Below are 22,936 nucleotides of genomic sequence, written 5' to 3' on the forward strand. Positions count from 1 at the left end.
TTGTAGTTATGAATAAAAAAAAAAAACAAAGGTCCTAAAGGTTTCTCTTTTATGTGTATATTCAAAGAAAGCGTTGAAAGAATCTTACGTGGTCTCTACTTTCACTTTTTTAATCATTATTAATTAGAGACCATATAGTTTAAATTGGGTTTTCGGGTTTTCGTGGTTGAAGAAGAAGTTCAAAAAAAAAAAGGAAAAAAACTTGAAAGAGGCGCTTTATTGTGAGACATTACAAACGAGGGGATGTTTAGTCCCACACCAAAAGTGTTTAAAGAACGATCGATTTCAATCCGAATCGGTGATTTTTAAAACCTTGCAGCAAACCAACCGACCAACGATCAAAAACTAACACAATCAATTATCTTTATTCATGAAAAGGCCTCTCAATAATGGGGCTACACAATCCTTTTACAAACAAAATAAAGAGCAATGTAATCTGCACAAGAATCAACTCTCTTATCTCTTACTCCCTATGCGGCCAACAATATTTTTTGTGTGTAAGCAAGGAACGGGTAGATTACATTTACCCTGAGCAGTTCCATGAGCATTGAGGCAATATGTGGTGACAGCAACTTGGGGCTCACTAGATCTTATTTCAAGGCCATTTACCACTATGTTTGTGCAAGCAATGCTCTCACTGCATGCTATTGAGACGGCCACCTCACTCTTACATGTTCCATGCACCCCTATGAATTGGACATCGCTCACCTTAACAGCTGATGTCTGCACATATGAAAATAGACTTCTTAATAATTAAAGAAAGGAATCCTTCACAAGAACAATACATGCAGATGATCCATAAGAGTAAAACTAAAAAATAAAATACTCTGAGTTGTCTATTCAAGATTAAATACTAAGAAACTAACTTGCAACATTATGCCAGAGGGTCGCAATGTTGAGGATTGATGTCTTGTATTTTGAGGAAATATATCTGCTAAGATTCGGAAATGTCTATACATAGGATTCGATATATCTGGGACTTGATATATATATATATATATATATATATATATATATATATATATATATATATATATATATATATATATATATATATATATATATATATATATATATATATATATATATATATATATATATGTTCAAGAGTATTTTAGTAATTTGTACCATCTATCTAGGACTTGATATATATCGTTTCGATTGGGAGCTCCTCCAAAAGTTTAGAGTTAAGAGAAAAACGCAGATCTCTTTGTAATTAAAAAAAAAAAAACAGAGAGGCGTAAGGAAGAGAGAGTATTGTAACCCTATTCTCCATTGCCAGTAAAGAAGCTCTAATCTCCCATGGACGTAGGCACGTTGCCAAACCATGTATATCTTTGCGTTGTAGTTGATTGTCTCTTTCTTTTGTGTTTGTTTCTTCTTTCTTGTTTTTCATGGATTGCTTTTCGTTTCTACAAATTGATATCAGAGCCTACAAGGTTATTCCGTGTTTTGGGGTTTGCTACCACGATGACAAGAAAGGCGTCAAACGTCAAATATGACATTGAGAGGTTCAATGAAAAGAACAATTTCACCCTTTGGCGACGAAGGATGAAGGATCTTTTGATACAGGAAGGTCTGGCTAAGGCTTTGCTAGAGAAATTGAAGAACTAGCAAAGATGGACGATGAATAGTGGCAAGAGATAGATGAAAAGGGAGTAAGTGTAATTCGTCTGAATCTCTCAAATGACGCTTTACGTTATGTGGCGGATCTCGAAACTGCTCCGAACGTTTGGACAAAACTCAACAGTATCTACATAACGAAATCTTTGACGAACAAATTGTTCTTGAAGAAGCAGTTGTATTCTCTTCAGATGGAAGAAGGCACAGATCTACTTGAACATCTCAGCGAGTTCAACCAGATCATAAGCCTTGAGGTCAAAATCAAGAATGAAGACAAGACCCTGCTTCTGTTGGCTTCACTTCTAACATCATACGATCACCTGGTTACGACTCTATTGTACGGGAAGGAGTCTCTTGAGACGGACGAAGGCACTGCTACTCTTTTGTCAAACGAGATAAGGAAGAAGACTAGCAGTATTAAATATCAAGGAGAAGGTAAACACAAAGAGAGTCATGAAAGGGGCAGATTAAATCAAAGGAAGTCTGAAAGCAGAAATCGGTCAAAATCGAAGGGGAAATTTGCTATTACTGCAAAAAGGAATGTCATATGAAGAGATACTGCCCGAAAAGAAAGGAGGATATGAACAGGATAGAAATAGGAAAAACATCTGATGAAGCTAGTGTGGTCGATAGCTCTGACAGAGATGATGAAGATCTTCTCTCTATAACTTCAGGTAAGAATCAATTTACTAATTCTTGGATTTTAGATTCTGGTTGTTCTTTTCAAATGTGTCCAAATAGAAACTGGTTCGAAACCTACAAATCATATAGTGGTGGGTCTGTTCTAATGGGGAACGATGCGGTATGCAAGACCATTGGAATAGGAACTATCAAAATCAAGACGTTTTATGGGATAGTACGAACCTTAGTAGATGTGAGACATGTCCCACAATTAAAGAAAAACTTAAAATCTCTGGGGGCTCATGATTTGAATAGTTGCAAGTATACAGCAATATGTGGAGTCCTCAAAGTTAGTAAGGGATCTATGGTTGTCATGAAAGGTCAGATGAGTGGGAACCTATACAGGTTGATAGGGAATACAGTTACAGGTAGAGCTTTTGTAACCACAGATGTTGAGTCCAACACTGATGACCCAAATTTATGGCATATGCCTTTAGGGAATATGAGTGAACAAGGTATGATGGAACTTCATAAAAGAAAATTGTTGAAGGGTGTCAGAGCCTGTAAACTGGATTTTTGTAAGTACTGTGTTTTTAGTATACAATGCAAGATTAGATTCAAAACTGCAATTCATACGAGTAAGGATATACTAAACTATGTACACACTGATGTATTGGGGACTTCACCAATCAAATCCAAGGGTGGGGCAGAATGCTTCATTACCTTCATTGAAGGTTACTCCAGAAAGGTCTGGGTCTACTTCATGAAACACAAAAGTGAAGCATTCATGAAGTTTAAACAATGGAAAGCAGAGGTAGAAAGAAGACAGGAAAGAAACTAAAATGCTTAAGATCAGATAATATAGGGGAGTACAAGTCTAGAGATTTCTGATAAGAAGAGGGGATTGTACGTCACTTTACCACACCAGAAACCCCTCAACAAATTGGTATGGCTGAGAGGATGAACAGGACTCTTTTGGAAAGAGCTCGTAGTATGAGATTGAATGCAGATTTGACGAAACATTTCTGGGCCGAAGCAGTTAACATGGCATGTTTCATCGCTAATAGGTCACCAACTACAGCGATTGATTGCAAAATTCTAGAGCAGATGTGGACAGGAAAGCCGATAGATTACTCTATGCTGAGTATCATCGGATGTCCAGCCCATGTCCATGTACAAAGTGGGAAACGTTCCAAATTAGACTCTAAGTCGAAGCAATGCATCTTTCTCGATTTTTGAGAAGGGAGTGAAGGGATCCAAGCTTTGGGATCCTATTTCACATAAGGCTGTGCTTAGCAGGGATGTTGTGTTTGATGAATCTCACATGGTGAAGTCAATCTACCTGCAAGATGACAAAGTGCAAGTAGATGAAAGTGATGGAGAAAGATCGACAGTCCAGGTGGAGCTAGAAGAGTCTGAAACACCAGAAGAGGAAAAATCATCTAGCAGCATACCAGAACAGCAACAATCACATGGTAAACCCTACAGTTTAAGCGTGTTCACATAGCCCCTGTGAGATACGGCTTTGAGGACATGGTAGCCTTTGCTCTAACTATTTGTACTAGGGAAATCGACTCCATCAAAGATGCTCCAAGTGATGCACAAGGTGATAAATGGATGATAGCCATGATGGAGGAGATAGAGTCTCTGAAAAAGAACAAGACTTGGGAGCTTGTCAAGAGGCCCAAGGGAAGGAAAGTGATTGGGTGCAAGTGGATCTTTCGGAAGAAAGAGGCAGCAACAGAAAAGGAATGTGAGAGATTCAAAGCTAGGCTAGTAGCAAGGGCAATGCTCAGAAGGAAGGAGTGGACTATAATGAAATATTCTCTCCTGTTGTCAAGCACACTTCAATAAGGCCATTACTTGTTTTAGTAGCCATGTTTGACTTGGAGCTAGAACAGCTTGACATGAAGACAACGTCTTTTCATGGTGATTTGGAGGAACAAATCTTTATGGAACAACCTGAAGGCTTCATGGTGCATGGAAAGGAAGATCAAGTTTGCTTACTCAAGAGATCGCTTTATAGTCTTAAATTGGGTTTTCGGGTTTTCATGGTTGAAGAATGAGATGTTCAAAAAAAAAAAGGAAAAAAACTTGAAAGAGGCGCTGAGACTGTACAAACTAGGGGAAGTTTAGTCCCACATCAAAAGTGTTAAAAGATCGAGAGATTTGGATCCGAATCAGTGCTTTTTAAAACCTTGCAACAAACCAACCAACCAACGATCAAGCACTAACACAATAAATTATCTTTATTCATGAAAAGGCCCCTCAGTAATGGGGCTAACTGCCCGACTATCTTTTTACAAACAAAATAAAGAGAAAAACTAAATCTTACCAGATGCATGTTTTTAGGATACTCAAACTCTCAGAAAGGATACAATTGGTGTTGTTCAAAACTAAAATGAAATATATTTCAAAAGATGTTACATCCTTTGAGAATATATCCAATTTTTCTATCCAAAAAATGTTGATATCCAATATGCCACCCAAAAATCATATCCCTCTTCCAATGATCATAGATAGTTCTAGTAAAACAACCATTGAACTTATGGAATCTACTAAGAAATAACTGAACATGCACACCCACAAAAAGGAACATTGGAAAGTCTAACATAAAGATCAATCTCAACTCGTTGACTCGTCAAGTACTTTTTATCCTCCTGCCCTTATTAGATCTTATGAATTCAATTTATTTATTTCCGTAAGAAAGGAAAAAAAGGCTTGTACTTGTCAATTAATCAGTATGTTTGTTTCTTATGTTTCACTTTCAACTTCTTTGCATGCATACCTTTGATCTACTTCATATGTTTCTATTCCCACTGAAATTGCAGATGCATTAGCTCATGTACAATGGAAAGCAAACATGGTTGGGGAAATGATTGCCTTAGAGAAGTAACAAACTTGGGATGTAATTGATCGGCCAACGGGACATGAGGTAGGATGCATATGGTTGTACACCCTATCGTACAAACCAGATGGCTCGACTGAGAAATTTAAAGCTTGTCTGATTGCCAAGGGTTTACATGGTTATGTAGGGTTGATTATAAGGAGACTTTTTCTCTTATGGCAAATTTGAAATCAGTGCAGATACATTCACCTATTGCCACAAATAAGAAATGGCCACTCCACCAACTTAACGTGAATAATATTTTTCTCCATGGAGATCTACAAGAGGAAGTGTATATGAGTTACCACCTGGGTTTTATTCTCAAAGGGGGAAAGAGAAGGATTGCAAGTTGAGGAAAGCTATATATGATTGCAACAATCACCTGGGTCTTGGTTTGAAAACTTTAGTATGCAATATGTCAATTTGGACTTCAAACGATTGTTTATAATCATTTTGTATGTGTTAAAAAGAGAATCTGGCTGTACCATAATATTGATAGTATATGTGGTTAATATTGTGCTCACAAGAAATATTGATCACGAAATGTGAAAAGCAAAAAAGTTCTTAGGGGGTATTTTTTACATCAAGGCTCTTGGTCCATTGAAACACTTCTTTGGCGTAGATGTGTAAATGAGGAATTTTTTTGTCTCAAAGGAAGTGTACCCTTGATCTCCCCAATGGCATAGGAATGCTTGGAGAGAAACCAACAAAATCTCCTATAAAATCAACATTGGGCTGACTACTTAGCCGATTGCCAGCCCCTATGCTTGAAGTTAGCTCAACTATCCATTCAAAATCAAACGTTTGAGCATAGTTGTTTCATATGTTTTATTTGTGGGTGGCGCCACATGTAAAACTTCTCCATTTCTATTCGCTAAATTATGATGTCATAAAGAATGAAAAATACTATTTTGATATAGAAGAGAGAGAACGAGGCATACTTGATTCTTGCAACCTTTGTTTGGACAGTAATACTGGTCAATGATGATGGGGTTTTCCACATCTGTGAAGATCAGATTTTCGAATATAATGTTTCTGGCAAATCCAGAACCGCCCTATGAAAGTTTGCATGCGTTATTAGTTTCTAAGCATGATTGTACAAATATATGAAAAGAAACTAACAAGAATGCCACAAATATGGCAATGATTTTCCTTAGGGAAAGTGCTCCACATTGTAGAGATAATTATCACGCACATTCATTTTACCAAAGAAGTTTTTCATGCATTCACAGGTGCTAAAGTACCCAAGGACACATCCGAAATTATAAATATATGTGATCTGAAACTACCAAAACAATCCATACAATATACTCAAACACGCATATTCATAGCAATATCATAATCACTATCATCATCAGAGTCTTTTCCCAACTATACACAAATCCCGGTCATAATCACTACAATATATAGATTGTCTCAATCGGCAGAACTTCAAATCTTCGCGACATCAAATAAAATGAAAGAAAATAATTTGTAAACAATGAGAGAGATGAAATTTTTCTAGAGAAAACAATGTGAGAATCGCGTTGTCCACAACGCCATGAAACCTGAATGGTTAGAGAAAGAGTAGATGGACAAAGACTCAACACAATTAAAATTCTAGAGAAATTTGTGAACAAGGCATGAAAAATTCAAAAAAAATGTGAATGTTTGCCCTCATGTTTTTGCTAATCCAAGAAGCAGAATTGTGGGGTACTCAAAGGGAATTAAATGAAAGCCATTAAAAACGAAAACCTTGAAATAGATTTATGAATCTCAAATACCATAAAGGCAAATTTTGATCAAATTTTGGTAATATGGAGTCTTTAGGACAATAGACTGAGGAAAATTAGCAAGTTAGTAAAAAGAAGCAAAATCATTCCTAAAGATGATCTCAGCCAAAACAAAGGTATCTCACCAAATGACCTGTGTAAGTGTACTTTCTTGAGTTCTAGTGAGAGAATATCTGAAAAACAGTATACCCTGTGAGAGAATAATTGATGGAGAATTGCAGTATAGTTTTTCCTTTATTTTTTTTATATATTTTTCTTCATTTGATTTTGATCTGGCCCAGCACGGTCCAGCCCTAACAGGTCCAGGACCGGTCCTACGGGGACAAGGGCAGACCAGGGTCAAAACTGTCCTAGCTCTATTGACAACGCTAGTTTAATTCAAAAGAATTACATTGGCCTTATTTTCTTGGGATTTTTCCCCTTTTCTTGGGCTCTTCTAAGCCCTTTCCATAACTTGGGCATAACTCAGGCAAGTCCATCAGACTCGCTCAAGTCACTTGCCTCTACCATAGACAAGCATCTTGGCTAAGGTGAGTTCTGTAACACTAATTGTAGAGCAAAGTGTGGGTTTATGAGAGATGATGGTGGATTTCTGAAAGTGGTGGACAATCAGCTAACTAACAGTGAACAAATGTTGTGGCTTTCTTTAGTTTTACTCGTACCATGGGTAGAGGATCCCATTCTGAACTACCAATAAAGTAATAATACTAATAATACTAAACGAAATTTACCAAACTAAACCTACCACTCCCTGATCATAACGTTTAAGAGTAGCAAAGCATGAGTTACCTGCCATGTCTTAATCCGAGCCCCATTTTTAGTTCCAATAAAGAAAGAATCCTTAACATGTATCATTTCTGCAGTTGAACGACTCCCATCTTTACCGAGACTTCCGACGCTGCATAAAAGAATCACGCCGATTTTTAAGTGGAAAGAGAAACATGTTGCACTGGGGAGGCTCCTAACTAATTTTCTTATTCGAGCACAACACAACAATGGCATGGTAGCTTGGACTACGGGTGCAATTGAAGCCGTAGTTCTAATTGTGATTTTGAAACCCTAACCACAGAGCACAGTGCAGGAGCCCAAAACCTATATGTAGTCGATGCGGTGTTATATTGAAATGGGAGAACTACCTGATGCCGTGACCCGGGCCACAAGTGATTTTGGATGCATTTACATCATACGTGCCATCACCAATGGAAATGCAATCGTCACCTACAAAGAAATTGCCATGAATATAACAGAGTAAAATGGATAGGAATGTCAAGAAATTCATTTTCCCTTTCTCGAGGAGTATATATAAATTTGAAGAGAAATCATCCAAATCCTGATCTCACACAACATATCAGAACTCAAGAAGATAATGAACATTTTACTTCATATCTAAAACATGGCAGACCTACTGATCTGGTAAATTTAGTTCAAATGCCAATCTAGATGTCCCCCTACATGAAATAACTCTCAGACCGTTGCACAACATGTATAATAGTATTCTCCATGTTACACTTGGTGAAACTCATCCAGCAAAAGAAATGCATATGGTAGTAAAGGATAAGTTGACTATTTTTTCAAGAAAATACCTTGTAGGTCCCCCTCAAAAATAAAGATACCTTGTAGGTGTAAGGTCTTAGTTGGTTTCCCATTTTGCGAACTCACGTGTGAACACCTCTCTGATCCTTTTTCAATGTGAACTTATCTCGAACTTTTAGATGGAAACATTAGGAACAGAACAATTCCATGGCAATTGCCAAGTGTTCAAGTTCTCTTCAATTTCTACAAAACTCAAGAAAACTTGATTTTTCATTTAAATGCAATGTGTAGTGATTTGATGAAAGACACTTTCTAAAACGATTCACCATTATTTGGATTGTGAGAGAAGAGAGAGAAAGTAATATTCAAGCACAAGATAAAGAAAATACAGATGTCGTTTTCAATCTATACAAATCATAGGGCAATGGGCCCTATGTACACAGATCCCTATATGCGTTACTATACGGGTAGGTCAATATGCATAGGAGTTACAACGTTATGCATGATTGTTATATGGTTGTTGCAGCTTATTATGCATTATTGTTATAGCAAGAAAAATCAGCCAACAATGGTAGAATATTATACACATTATCACCACATATAGGTTTTTAGAATGAGCATCATGCGAGTAATTATTGTAGATTTCTTTAATTGGTATGGGTCTCATAACGATAGCTACACTCCCGCTCAAGGTAGCATATATATCATAAATGCCCAGCTTGTCCCAAGTATCCCTTAGTCAATCGCAATTAGATCCTTCGTAAGGCTACTAATTGATTCTCATATCAATCAAATGGAGTACATAATGTGTATGAAGAGACCCTTGCTCCGACGATGTGAGAGTTTGCCTTTAATATACTTAGTTGTTTCACGACATAGAGGATTTCAAGCAATAAAAACTGCCCCTTAATTATCACATTGTAGAGGAATAAGAGTTGATACATTAACACTCATCTCTTGAATAAGAGAATGGAGCCAAATTATTTAATATGTGGCATATGTCATTGCTTGCTACTCAGCGTCTGCTGAAGATCATGCTACAACACTTAGCTTCTTACTCTTTTAAGTGACTAAAAAATTCCCATCCACTGACATAAGTAGCCATTTGTAGATTGTCGATCAAGAGAACACCCAGCCCAATCTGCATCGTAGAATCCTTATAAATCAAGGTGACAGTGACTGGTGTAAAGAAGCCCTCTCCTTGGGCAGTTTTCAAATATTTTAAACTGTGGTAAGCAACCTCCAAGTGATGGGAGCCTTGTGCTTGAATAAACTGACTTGCCAACTTTATAGCATATGCAATGTTTGGGTGTATAACTATCGAATAAATAAGTCTACCCACTAACCTATGATATACGACAAAATAGACACTTGTTAGAAGTACTAATAATGGAGGTTCCTAAGACATATTGGGACGACGCAGTTCTTACTATTGCATGTATGATCAATAGAATGCCTACACATGTTCTTGATGGCACTTATTCTTTAAAACTTCTCCACCAAACAATTTGTTTGTTTTCTCATGTACGAATTGTTGTTTGTTATGTTTGCTTTGTGCTCACACTAGGGCCGGCTAGGATTAAATTAGGACCTCAACCTACCAGATGCATGTTTTTGGGATACTCAAACTCTCATAAAGGATATAATTGGTGTTGTTCAAAACTAAAACGAAATATATTTCAAAAGATGTTACATCCTTTGATAATATATCCAATTTTTCTATCCAAAGAAATTTGATATCCAATATGCCACCCAAAAATCATATCCCTCTTACAATGATCACAGATAGTTCTAGTAAAACAACCATTGAACTTATGGAATCTACTAACAAATAGTTGAACACCCAAAAAAAAGAACAATGGAAAGTCTAACATAAAGATCAATCCCAACTCGTTGACTCGTCAGGTACTTCTTATCCTCTTGCCCTTATTATATCTTATGAATTCAATTTATTTATTTACGTAAGAAAGGAAAAAAGGGCTTGTACTTCTCAATTGATCAGTATGTTTGTTTCTTATGCTTCACTTTCAACTTCTTTGCATGCATACCTTTGCTCTACTTCATATGTTTCTATTCCCACTGAAATTGCAGATGCATTGGCTCATGTACAACGGAAAGCAAACATGGTTGGGGAAATGATTTCCTTAGACAAGTAATAAACTTGGGATGTAATTGATCGGCCAACAGGACATGAGGTAGGATGCATATGGTTGTACACCCTATCGCACAAACCAGATGGCTCGACTAAGAAATTCAAAGCTTGTTTGATTGCCAAGGGTTTACATGGTTATGTAGGGTTGATAATAAAGAGACTTTTTCTCCTATGGCAAATTTGAAATCAATGCAGATCACCTATTGCCACAAATAAGAAATGGCCACTACACCAACTTAACGTGAATAATATTTTTCTCCATGGAGATCTACAAGAGGAAGTATATATGAGTTACCACCTGGGTTTTATCCTCAAAGGGGGAAAGGGAAGGATTGCAAGTTGAGGAAAGCTATATATGATTGAAACAATCACCTGGGTCTTGGTTTGAAAACTTTAGTATGGCAATATGTCAATTTGGACTTCAAACGATTGTTTATAATCATTTTGTATAAGTTAAAAAGAGAATCTGGCTCTACCATAATATTGATAGTATATGATCACACGAAATTTGAAAGTGAAAAAGTTCTTAGGGGGTATTTTTTACATCAAGGATCTTGGTCCATTGAAATACTTCTTTGGCGTAGATGTGGCTAAGTTTAAATGAGGAATTTTTTTGTGTCAAAGGAAGTGTACCCTTGATCTCCCCAATGGCAGAGGAATGCTTGGAGAGAAACCAAAAAAATCTCCTATAAAAGTTAATCACAAATTGTATGATCAATAGTCAGAGCCTCTCAGTAACTCTGGTGTATATAATAGACTAGTGGGTAGATTTATTTATTTACATTTCATATGTTTTAAGCATGGCAAGTTAATTTATGCATGCACCAAGCTCCCATCACTCGGAGGCTATTTATTACAATATTTAAAATCTGCTCCAGGGAGAGGGTTACTTTATGTCAATCATGGTCATCTTGATATGCAAGGTTTTCGCAATGCGGATTGAGTCGAGTGTTCTCTTGATCAACAATCTACCAATGGCTACTTTATAACAATGGGTGGTAATTTAGTCACCTAGAAGAGTAAGAAGCAAAGTGTTGTAACTCGATATTCAACATAAGCTGAATATTGAACAATGACAAGTTCTACATGTGAAACAATTTTGCTCTATTCTTTTCTTCAACAGGTGCGTGGTAATGTATCAACTGCTACTCCTTTACATTGTGATAATCAAGTGGCAATTTGTATTGCCACAAATCTTGTATTTTATGAAAGAACCAAACATATTGAGGTTGACTGCCACTTTGTCAGATAAATGGTCACTTCAAAGATAATATGTCCACCATGTGTTCACTCTAAATATCAATTGACATACACATTTACCATGGCCTGTAATCGAGTTCAACTAAAGGACACTTTGGATAAGTTGGGCATCTATGATATATATATTCCAGCTTGACGGGGGGGGGAGTGAAGCAATTGATATTGTCTCATTGCCATTACAACATGTGTAAAGGTTTTAACTCGTATGCATAATGGAGCCACATGTAGTGGTTGTTATGATACTATGTGCTCATACCCATTAAAACATGAAACTCCTATGAAAAATGGGCCTCACGCCCATTAGAACCTCCTATAATAGGTTTTGTAACTTCTACTATGGTTATAATTCTTTTGCATGTTGACCTACCAGTATTGTAACCCCAATAGAAATATGTAAATATATAGGGCACATTGCCCTACGATTTGTAGAGTGTGAAAAGTATATGTATTTACTTCATCTTATGCTAGAATATTACTCTTTATCTCTCTCTTTAATCTCAATCCTAACAGTATCCCAGAGTACTCTTCTACAGTCATTTCCTCTTGTTACAAAGTCATTATTATTTTACCATGTCATTAATAAGTCCTTACCATATCATCTCCTTGCGAGTATGTATTAGCTACTACCTTCCATATATCCTTTGCAGTCTTAAGAATCAATAGCCCTCTACCAATATTTGGCAACATGGAATAAACGAATCATGACATTACTGTCAGATTCTCACTTTCCCATTCATCATGGGTTGGATCATTTGCTGGGCAGCTCTTTCATTTTTCCTATGCTTTTAACCCAATTTTCTCTGGCTTCCGTTGACACTTTCGTAGATTGGGACCATTCTAAATAGTTTGTCTCATCTAGTTTACATGTAGGGATCATCAATCCTAGGTGGTACAAATTGACTACTTGCAAGGAAATACTGTTCTCAATTTCTGACAATTTTGTTCTTTCTCAAACTAGAAACCATAAGTCTTTTTTCCAAGGTACTAATTCTTTAGTTCCAAAAGTGTGGTTGCTGGAAATATAAAGTTACTAAAAATATAAGGTTGCAGGAAATATGATGTTGCTAGAAAATATGAGGTTGCTACTAAAAGGAAGGTGTTTGGGATAAATACTTACTTATTGGTAAAGAAAGTGAGATGATCTTTCTAGAATACAAGGATGTTGATATCCATGGCTTTAATTACAAGAAGGAAGAAAAATCATCGTTCTAGGGTCACCAAAAGTAAAATAGATATCCTAGGGTGTCAAGCCCTGATCTGATGTCATGTTAAGAGTGAGAGCGAAGAGAGAGAAAGCAATATCCAAGCACAAGATAAAGAAAATGTAGATATCTTTCTCACTCTAAGCAAATCACGGGGTGATTTTTCCTATATATATACAAATCCCTATAGGAGTGATAATACAAATAGGTCAACAAGTATAAGAATTCCAACTATTATGTATGACTGTTACAACCCCTTATGTATAACTACATGGGTGTTATATAACAAAAATTACCCAAATATAGTAGGATATTGTACACATTATCACCACATAGGTTTCCATAATAAGCATGAGGATCGTAATTATTTTAAAAAGGCTTGATGATGTAGTTACCCATGTGCGCTAGCTTGTTGAGGCCATGGTAATGGGCTAGCTTGTACGGGCCATAAATCTTGCCCCCATCGTGGGGATGCAGGTACACAAAGGCGAATTTTTCTCTCCCTCCGAGGCCACATAACTCATTAAATGGCCTACAACACTCTCTCCACCAGCTCTTTCTTTAAATGCTTTAGCTAGTAAAGAACTCGGGCGAGTCCACGCTCGAATAACTCACCCCGGGCTAGTTGTGCGGTCCTAGCCCAAAGCGCTTCTCAGGACACTGATAGTAACTAATGCGCCGAATTTGAACAATGAATCGAAGCAATGGAAGGAAACAAAGTTCATTGAATGACATGAACTAAAAAAAAAAAAAACAACAATCAAAGTGTCACCAAAACAAAAACTTCTGTTCTTTTTTAATTTTTCTGTTTCTATGAGAGCGAGTGATACCAGTGGCAATGAAACTGTTCTCGACATTGACATGTTGCGAGCTTTGGATATGTATGCCATCAGAGTTGGGGCTATCTTCTGGAGAATTAATATGGAGACCCTTTATGTAAACAGTATTAGAATTATGTATTGCGATATGTCTTTGCTGGCTATTAACAATGTGCAAATCCCTCAGTTTTAGATTGGTGCACACATCGAAGCTCAATGCCTGCACAAAGCCATATTAGTCTGCTTAGATAATTTTCACAATGTATCTTAATACATGTATCATATTAATATTTAATAGTAATTTAGAAAACAAGCCAAAAATAAAAATACCAAGAGGGACACCAACATGATAAGTTATAGTGTCCTAAAACTTTTCATTTCAATACAACTCGAACCTAGAAAGTGCTTGTTGCATAAATTTATAAAGAACCCAGTCTCTATGCGGCCAAGCCCGAATATGTAGAAATGCGGGCCTCTTAATAAATCTATTTTTGAGATAGATTTTAAGACTTAATTTTTAAGGACATGATATCTCTAACATGGAGATCGTGAATATGAAAGAATAAATAAATTTTAAAACTAAAAATAATAATTTTAGTAAGAAAACATTTGGGCCGTTATTTTCCATTATTCTTAGATGGAAAACCTACTTGCATCAATCTTTAAGACATATGCTTTACACTTTCTGGATCGCATATGTAGAAATGAGGTCCAGCCCGCATGAAACAATTTTCCATTTATAAATTATGCTCTAGTTACAAACCCAGTTATAAATTATGTTCTAGTTACAAACCCACTTATGCTGCTTAAGAATAAAACCACTCTCTTTATATGTGATTATCAAGTATCATTATGCTTGTAAATTTTTACAATACCAATTAGAAAAGGCTGATACCCGAAAACTTGGTCCTTCAAAACTCTAGTCTGAGAATCCAAAATTATGGATCGCTCGAATGGTTTATGCAATGTTCCGGAATCGTGTTATCGTTTGAAAAGTAATAAAGAGAGACACTAACCGTGGGTGCCGTGCCGAAATCATCCGGCAGAGAAAAAGAGACACCACTTACCGTGGGTACCGTCCTGAAACTATCCTGCAGAGAAAGAGAGAGACCACAAATGAGATAAGAAACATGGTACTCAATGCTAAACAGAAGAATAATAATAACATTGTTATCAAGAGAAACTCATAATAGATGGCAACTTTAAAAATTTAAACAGTCAATTTAATTGCAAGTGGTGAAACCATCAATTCTTCTACTAAAAATAAAAATAAAATATGTAATTGATTTTTCCCGAGCTCTTCTTTGATGATCGTGGTTTCGTATCCATTTGAAACCACGATTCTACTTATATAATAACAAAAACAATTACAATAACATGATGATACTACCGTGCATATTCAAAAGAGCAATTATTCTATGCTAGAAAATTCGGTTTCAAGTGGTTGATCGAAAAGTAGGAAAGGCATTCCTGCTAGCAAATCATTTGAAACCAAAATAGCAGCACAACAAGGGGTAGTTTTTTCCATTGGAAATCTCCCTCAACAAGAGAGAATGCCGAGAAATTAGCTTCACAACTCCTGGAGTATGAAGCCACTTTCCCATGAAAGAGCCGAGATTTCCCAAATTTTGTATAGCGGTGGTGCACCATAAAGATTTACGGATGTCCCACTAACCAAACATGGAAATGGCCTAAGTAGAAATATGTGGAGAGAGAGATTTCCAAGGTACCAAACATGCCCTAAATAAACTCTATCGGCAGTAGGATAAGGGAAAGGTTTCTATGTTTCCCCTATAATATAGAAGTTCTATCCTCTCCCTATCATGCAGCCGTCCAATTTTGATCAAGAGAGTCACTCACCGTTTGATATTAGATCCGACATCTCAAAGTATTTTATATTTAGTTTTTTTATACAAATTGTATGAATATGAAATTTGGTACGTGTCATCTTCTCTTGGGGGCGCACCTATAAAAAATATTAAAAATAATTTTTCGATAAAATGTAATGCCCAAAAAACCCCTTGAAAATATCAGAGGTATTTTGGTCATTTTATTTCATTGAAAATATTTTTTTTATATTTTTCTGTAGTGCAAGTTTAATAGAGGAGTTTTCAATATTTTGTGTCAAAATAGTTTATAAAAAAAAATTTAAAAATAAAATAGTGTAGAGACACGACATTATGATTGGGGCAATCTTAGCCCTCCATTGAGAATGGAGGGTTGCATAAGGGGAAGGATAGAACTGCTATGCTGTAGAGGAAGCATAGAAAGTTTGCCCATAGGATAGTGCTAACACATGTGTGCCAAAGAAGTAATGGCCGTCACTTGGTACGACAGTAAAAAGCTTGGGTGGGTAGCCAACAAAAGAGCGTAAGTTCGAGTCCTAAGAGAAACCACTTTGTGTTTAAGCCAAAAGTTAGGCCCGTTTGCAGCCCACCCCTCCCGAGACCCTACTTAGGCGTGACCAGCACCTGGTTATGACTCTTTATGTGTACAAAAGAAGGGAAGACAAAATTGCTGGATGTGATTTATTGATGCAAGAATCTTGAGTTTCACATGTGTGTGATGATGAATTGTATAATTAGGGTGTTAGTGAAATTACATGGGTCTCTTGAGCACTCTTGATGGGCCACCATGCATGTCCTTGACCATCTATTGTCCCACTTCCTTGAATGCTAAGGCCATCCACACACTTGAAATGGATCCAATGTTCCTGGTCATTGCCCCATGAGGAGATTGAACTTGGAGCTAATATATTCCCTGAAACCTACAACAAACAAGTTTCAATTTTTTTTTTTTTTCTGCGCAAACAAGACTGCGTACTAAGTGCATTTATGTACTTCGTGTGTGCGTGCTTTGGGGGAAATAATACAAATCGTATGATGTATAAGTGCACAATGCTTGTCGTGATTGTGGAAAGTGTTAACCGAGAGAATAGAGACTAAGACATTATGCTGAAGAACCTGGCCCCATAACCACCAATTCCCCGCCCCCACTCCCAACACATGTTTAAATTTCTCCTTCTCTCTTTCTCTAATAGACATATAAACTCTTAAGTCTCTCTTATTCTCCTCACTCGCTCCATTGAATTAATAATTTAGAAAAGGGTGTGGTTTGTATAAGGCCGAGGCCATAAATAATCAAAGTAAGGCACACCTTCAAATAGTACTGAAATATGTTATTTTAGTTTTAAAAATATTTATGATGGCCTGAAAATGTATTCTTATTTTTAATTAGAAATTTTAACGATTCAAAAATAATGTAGATCGAGCACATTATAAGATGCATAGTTTCCAAGACTTGAAATCTATGTTTTCTCATGTCTATATATCTTGAGATCGACATGATCGAGTTGAAGGTTTTTCAACATCGAAACAATCCCTTGAAGTGAATTTTTAAGATACGCCTTAATTTGATTGTTTAGGGCCTCACCCTGAAAACAGCCCGTGTATTGAGATCCTGTTTAACTAAATTAGGCATTTTGTCCTATGGGACCATCTTTGATTCAACTTATGATTATTTTTCTTTCAAAGAAAAAAAAAGGACAAGATTTTGATCTTAGGAAATCCTAGGTTTGATTTTTCCTCGTCTAGGGAAAATATTGGAGAAGGTAATAATTTGAGGTATTTACAGAGGAAATATTGGGAGTGAGAGATTAAGCATCGAAGACGAAAGAAAGAGATACCCCAAGGACATGGGAGACAAAAAAAATGCTCAGTTTTGGCATGAAGAAATGAACGCAACATTTGTTTATAGATAGAGAGAGAGAGCATTATTTAGTTTCCCTAATCAGTTTAATGCAGAAAATACAAGAAAAAGAATGAGTGGCAATTTTCATGTGATAAATCGCAATAGAATATAGAAAAAGGTGCGGTTTGTAGAGAGTCGAGGCTCTAAACAATCAAATTAGAGCCCACCTTCATATAGTGTCGAGAAATTTGAAGGTCAATTTTTATCTTATCTATATTTATATCAATAACCGTATCTATACTGTACCTATACGATATTCCCAAGGAGTATGTATGACAGGTGGCCTTTAAACGTAGTTTTACCATGTGCAGGTAAATGGATTCTTACTTATCGGGACAAAATAAAGGAAAAGATTTAAGTAAGGTTGCACTAATCTATGTTGTCTTATTTATTTTGACGGTTTAGATCTTATATTTATTTTTACGGTTTAGATATTATAATGTCTTGAAAGACGGGTCATGAAATGATATGCCCAAAAAACACCATCCAACAAAACTAGATACGATTGCCACCTTATCAAAACCACATATTCTCAAAACAAAACTGGATAGTATTGCCACCTTATAAAACCCACATATTCTCGGCATTCTACATTTTGAGCTTGCTAATTTACCCTATCCCAAAATTTGTGCTGGCTATCCTAAATTTTCTCTTCATCAATACCATCTACATTTTCTCTCTCACACACACATCCACGTGGGAATATTCATATTTCTTTGGTGTCTAAAATCAATTCTTATTACACAACTCCCTAACAGAGTACAAATTCCAAAATTTTGTAGAAAATATGCAAATTTACTATTACAACTTCCTCAATATTACAGATTCCAAACTTCCTTAGAATAATCATTTATTTATTATCACGATTCTCAAAATATTTATCATATTTTAATATTTAGAAAGATATTACAAATATCTTAAACTAGCATACCACCTTGTACTCCAAAAATGACTATGCATAACGTTTGATTTATAGAAGATTCTCAAATTTTGAAAATAATTTGTTCTTTTTCTCCATTACATGAATAACTAAATATTTTCTTTTGAATTCTTATGCCCTAAAATTTACTTGCAACTAATTCCCATGTCAACTAATTCCTACCTCCACACCCCCTAAAAAGTAACGAAGTTGTTTTTTAAAATAGACTTTTTGTGTAGATTTCTCTAGAACTATCATTCTAATGTTGTTTTTATTATTATGATTTTCACCACGGTTTCTATTCCCATCACTCTCAGCATCATACTAATACTTTCAAAAAGCTAACTTCTAATCTACTTTAAAAATGGGTAAGGGCCTGTCTTCCCTACTGAATTACCCAAAAAAAAAAAATCTTGATTCATTTGTCTTTTAGTCCGTCAATAGTTTATATTTTTTTTAAAAAAAATTATGTTTTATAAATAGTTTGTGAGTATTTGTCGTATTAGATCATTAATTTCCAAGTGTTTTAAAAAATCATGCAGATATTTCTTTATTCAATATTTTTAAATTTCTACTTTTTAATACATTTTTTTTTTTGGGTAATTCAATAGGGAAGACTAACCCCTTCCCATTTTTTCATGTATATTTATGGAGTTAGCTTATTTTAAGGTGTCAATGTGCTGTAAAAATAGGATTAGAAACCACAGCACGGTAACTAACGACCCAACCCTATCTATCCTTTTGTGGTTAGGAATCTATGCTTCTATGGTCCTTACCAGCTATTTATTTTTATAATTTTGAAATGAAAAACTATAACGTATCTTAAATAAATTTTATGGTCTTTAATATAAAAATTAAAAAGCATGTTGTAGATCTAATATATTTGAATTAATACTTCGAAATTTCATTTATGAGCAGTTTTCCTTTTTTGAAAACTTTATAATATGGCAATTACCTGATCTTCTAGCAAATTTTACGTCTTAAAAATAGAGTATCAAACAACAACTTTCTATAAACTGCAAATGCGTAACAACTCTAATGCTTTGGCATAAACTTTTGGAAAGTAAAACTAATAGTGGATATTTTCTAAATCTGACCTTATACTGTTCATGTACCTGGATATTGATAGCAGGAGACTTGCACGGGCCTCTAAAAGTAGTTGGATTAAGGAGAAAGGTTTTCCCTGCTGGAATAGTCATGGTGGGAGGCTTTGTACTTTGGCATACACTTTCCCATGCTTTCAAGAATGCCTGCAAAAATCAGCAGAGAATAATCATCACATAACTCCTTTCCCCTCTCTCTCTCTCTCTCTCTAAAATGGTTAAATGGAACAGAATGTAGAAAGATATTATGTTATATTTTCACTCTTGAGGCATGTTTAATACGAGAGAAAATATTTTCATGGAATGAAAAGATTCTCTTATATGATTAGGTGTGAGAATTTTTTCGGCTGTCCATCGATCTACAAAATATGTTGGGACCAATTAGTGCGAAAAATATAAAAATACTTTTACAGAAGAATTTTCACATAACAATGTGCCGTAAAAGCTTTTACCTTTGAATCGTCTCTTTTGCCATTGCCAACTGCTCCGAAACGGACAACGTCGAAATTTGACGGCCCATGATCCAGTCCATACAAAGTTCGAGCCCGACCCGGTGTAGAACTGCCCAGGAATAGTAATAAAATTGCGAAAATGCCCTGCAAAAGGATAACCTTCAGGGAAATTAATTTAACATTAATTCACTGGGACAAACCAAATATTGGGGAGTATTTTTTTTGAAAAAATTCAATTTCCATCTCTTTAGCAGAGAGAGAGGGGTGCTATCATACACCTCTTACCCTTAATCAAAAACAAAGTTCAAAAAAACACATTTAATATGTGAGAGAGAGAGAGAGATGCTATCATGGAGATCCAAGTCTTAATCATATTATATTTTCAGAATAAGAGCGAGAGAGAGATGCTATCATGGAGCTCAAACTTTTAATCAAACTGCATATTGAAAAAAAAAACACAAGTAATGTGAGATGTGGTAAATTTGCAGACACAATGCATCTAAAGAAACAACACCATCCTACCACAACTTCTTCTTTCAAATGAACCAGAAAAAGATAAAGTAAAAATTTTTAGAGAGTAACGTAATGTAAGTTCTTCGAACTCACCGCCATTTCACTCTTTCCCAAACAGTAGTCTATGCTCTCTCGACCTCTGGATATTAAACTTCGGGAGAAAGAGAGAGAGCGGTCTCATTACTTGTACTCTGAATCACTTGGGATTACATGCACAACCTAATCAAAGTCAAATGTGCTCTAAGAAGCAAGTTTTCAAATTGTACACCATACCAAAAGTTTCCAAATAGTATACCGTACCAACATAGTAGTTTACACAACACCCATCAATCCCCAAGTTTATATAAGAAAGTATTTATGTAGTCCTATTGATTATGGAAGGAATTGAATGATGTAAGACCATCTATCTTTGGGATAAGGGGTCCCGACTAATCTTAACCATTAAATGTCAAATCAGACGGCTTAAGTATCTCACAGAGTTTGAAAAAAATTTCTTCCAACTTTGAACGATTTCAAATCTAACAGTTAAAAATAACTATGACCTCCTTACACAAAAGATAAATGGTGTGGTTTCTATAAGGTTGCAACCTTAAACAATCCAATCAAGGCGCACCTCCAAATTTATCATTACATGTAATTTTGGTGTAAATGTTTTGAGGATTATCTCAAAACCTATCTTTATATCTAATTCTAAAATTTTAAACTCAAAAAATCATTAAAATCAAGTGGATCTATAAACATATGAAAATCTTGAAAATAGACGGTCTAGATAATGTGTTTCAAGATGCACTATTTCAGGGACTCAAAAAGATATTTCTTTCATATTCATACATCATGATGTTGAGGTGATCAATTCGATGGTTTTTTCAACATTAAAACAACATTATCCGATGATTTTTGAGATGCATTTAAAATTCTACATTTTAAGATTACAACCTGATATCAACTTTTGCCAAAGATAAATATTATGGGGATATTATAACTCCACCAATAGGTTCCCTTAGGCGACCCCAAATAGTTGTGAAAATGTATTGATGATAATAATGACTCCATAAGTGAGTTCCCTCTCTTGTCATTGTCCACCTATTGATTGGGTGACGATAACCCATTTCTTATCATCTTTGAAATCCTTTCATGCTTGAAAGGGGTCAAAAGCAGTGTTTTAAAACCATTGAATTTAAACCAATCAATTTTATTGCAAAAAAAGTTTCCTGCAAGTCTATAGAAAGAAAACATATCAGTTCGATCATCACTATTCACTGAAAGGATAGAGGACGATAGAACAAGTGTAGTGTTCGATATGTGACCATCCTATTGAATGGGACAATTAGTGAAGACTAAAGGGCCGTTTGGATACTCAAAAATACATCTCTAGAAAAAAAAAATTCAGTGGAGATGGCACATTTATGGCATTTGGATAGAAAGTTTGGGACAGAAAAATATTTCTGCCACAAAATATTTTCTTTATTTTAAGCCAAAAAATAAAGAAATATGTATCCTTGCCTTTACCCTCATAAATTGATTTCCAACCGAATTTTCCCTTACTGAGATCCCTACTTTATAAAATTCAATTATTTCTGCTAAAACACTGCCATGAATTAGAACGAGAAACTAACTCAAATTTTAACTTTTAGAGAGAGAAAGTATCTTAAAATTTTAGAAAGATAAATTATATATAATTTTAGAGAGAAAAACTATCTAAAAATTTTAGACATAAACTATCTCAAAATTTTTACAAAGAGAAACTATCTAAAATTTTAAGTTTTTGAGAGAAAAAGTATCGTAAGAATTTTGAGAGAGAAACTATATCAAATTTTAGAGAGAGAAAGTATCTAAAAAAGTTTAGAGAGAAAAACTATCTTAAATTTTAAGTTTTAGAGAGAGCAAGTACCTGAAAATTTTAGAGGGAAACTATCTCAAAATTTTACAGAGATAAATTATCTCAAAAATTTTAGAGAGAGAAACTATCTCAAAAATTTTAGAGAGTGAAACTATCTTAAAATTTTTAGAAAGAGAAACTATCTTAATCAAAAACATTTAAAAAATAAAAATAAAGTCATAGTCATTCAAACAACAGAGATCTATTTTATAGGAAATACTTTTTTCAAAAAATAGATCTCAAAGAAAATAGATTTTTCCTAACAATCTTTTTCCTTGGATCCAAACGGCCTTAATTCAGCTCATGTAATTTCTTCCTTATCTATAAGGTTCCCTCAATTTGTTCATAGGATTGGAACTCAAGAACATTACTGGCATACGGAATCCTTCAAAGTATGGCACTTATAGGAGTGACAATAAGCCACAAGATTGTAGGCTGTCTTGTCGTATATT

The 22,936-nt window shown here is 35.3% G+C and overlaps 2 protein-coding genes across 3 annotated transcripts; both read right to left on the reverse strand.

Annotated features, from left to right (window-relative positions):
- Positions 1-352: 352 nt before the first annotated feature.
- Positions 353-8,393, reverse strand: LOC148782083 (putative polygalacturonase At1g80170). Of its 2 annotated transcripts, XM_088868468.1 has the most exons (5): positions 8,306-8,393; positions 8,040-8,121; positions 7,693-7,801; positions 6,073-6,186; positions 353-723 (listed from the first exon to the last, which is right to left on the reverse strand). In XM_088868468.1, the coding sequence occupies exons 3-5, from the start codon at positions 7,756-7,758 to the stop codon at positions 457-459; spliced, it is 447 nt and encodes a 148-aa protein (XP_088724594.1). In that variant the 5' UTR covers positions 7,759-7,801; positions 8,040-8,121; positions 8,306-8,393; the 3' UTR covers positions 353-456. The 2 variants fall into 2 exon arrangements, with proteins under 2 accessions (XP_088724594.1, XP_088724593.1); XM_088868467.1 differs by lacking the exons at positions 8,040-8,121; positions 8,306-8,393 and having other exon boundaries at positions 7,693-7,984.
- LOC18440922 (putative polygalacturonase At3g15720) lies at positions 8,036-20,704 on the reverse strand. The gene is made up of 5 exons (XM_088866281.1): positions 20,699-20,704; positions 20,093-20,236; positions 19,653-19,787; positions 13,881-14,088; positions 8,036-8,121 (listed from the first exon to the last, which is right to left on the reverse strand). Exons 1-5 carry the CDS (start codon positions 20,702-20,704, stop codon positions 8,036-8,038), a joined length of 579 nt encoding a protein of 192 aa, XP_088722407.1.
- Positions 20,705-22,936: the final 2,232 nt, after the last annotated feature.

This window comes from Amborella trichopoda, chromosome 5, assembly GCF_054954075.1.
Source record: "Amborella trichopoda isolate Santa Cruz 75 chromosome 5, AtrichopodaSantaCruz75HAP2 v2.0, whole genome shotgun sequence".
Taxonomy (NCBI): domain Eukaryota; kingdom Viridiplantae; phylum Streptophyta; class Magnoliopsida; order Amborellales; family Amborellaceae; genus Amborella; species Amborella trichopoda.

What these genes read in the sequence shown, in the direction of transcription:
- LOC148782083 (XM_088868467.1), bottom strand. Translation starts at nt 7,905, where the DNA reads ATGCCATTGTTGTGTTGTGCTCGAATAAGAAAATTAGTTAGGAGCCTC. An exon ending in CTCGGATTAAGACATGGCAG is followed by an intron (nt 6,187 to 7,692) that starts GTAACTCATGCT and finishes AAACTTTCATAG; the next exon opens with GGCGGTTCTGGATTTGCCAG. An exon ending in ACAAAGGTTGCAAGAATCAA is followed by an intron (nt 724 to 6,072) that starts GTATGCCTCGTT and finishes TCATATGTGCAG; the next exon opens with ACATCAGCTGTTAAGGTGAG.
- LOC18440922 (XM_088866281.1), bottom strand. An exon ending in CTCCTGCTATCAATATCCAG is followed by an intron (nt 14,089 to 19,652) that starts GTACATGAACAG and finishes GGCTTTGTGCAG; the next exon opens with GCATTGAGCTTCGATGTGTG. An exon ending in GAACAGTTTCATTGCCACTG is followed by an intron (nt 8,122 to 13,880) that starts GTATCACTCGCT and finishes ATTTCTTTGTAG; the next exon opens with GTGACGATTGCATTTCCATT.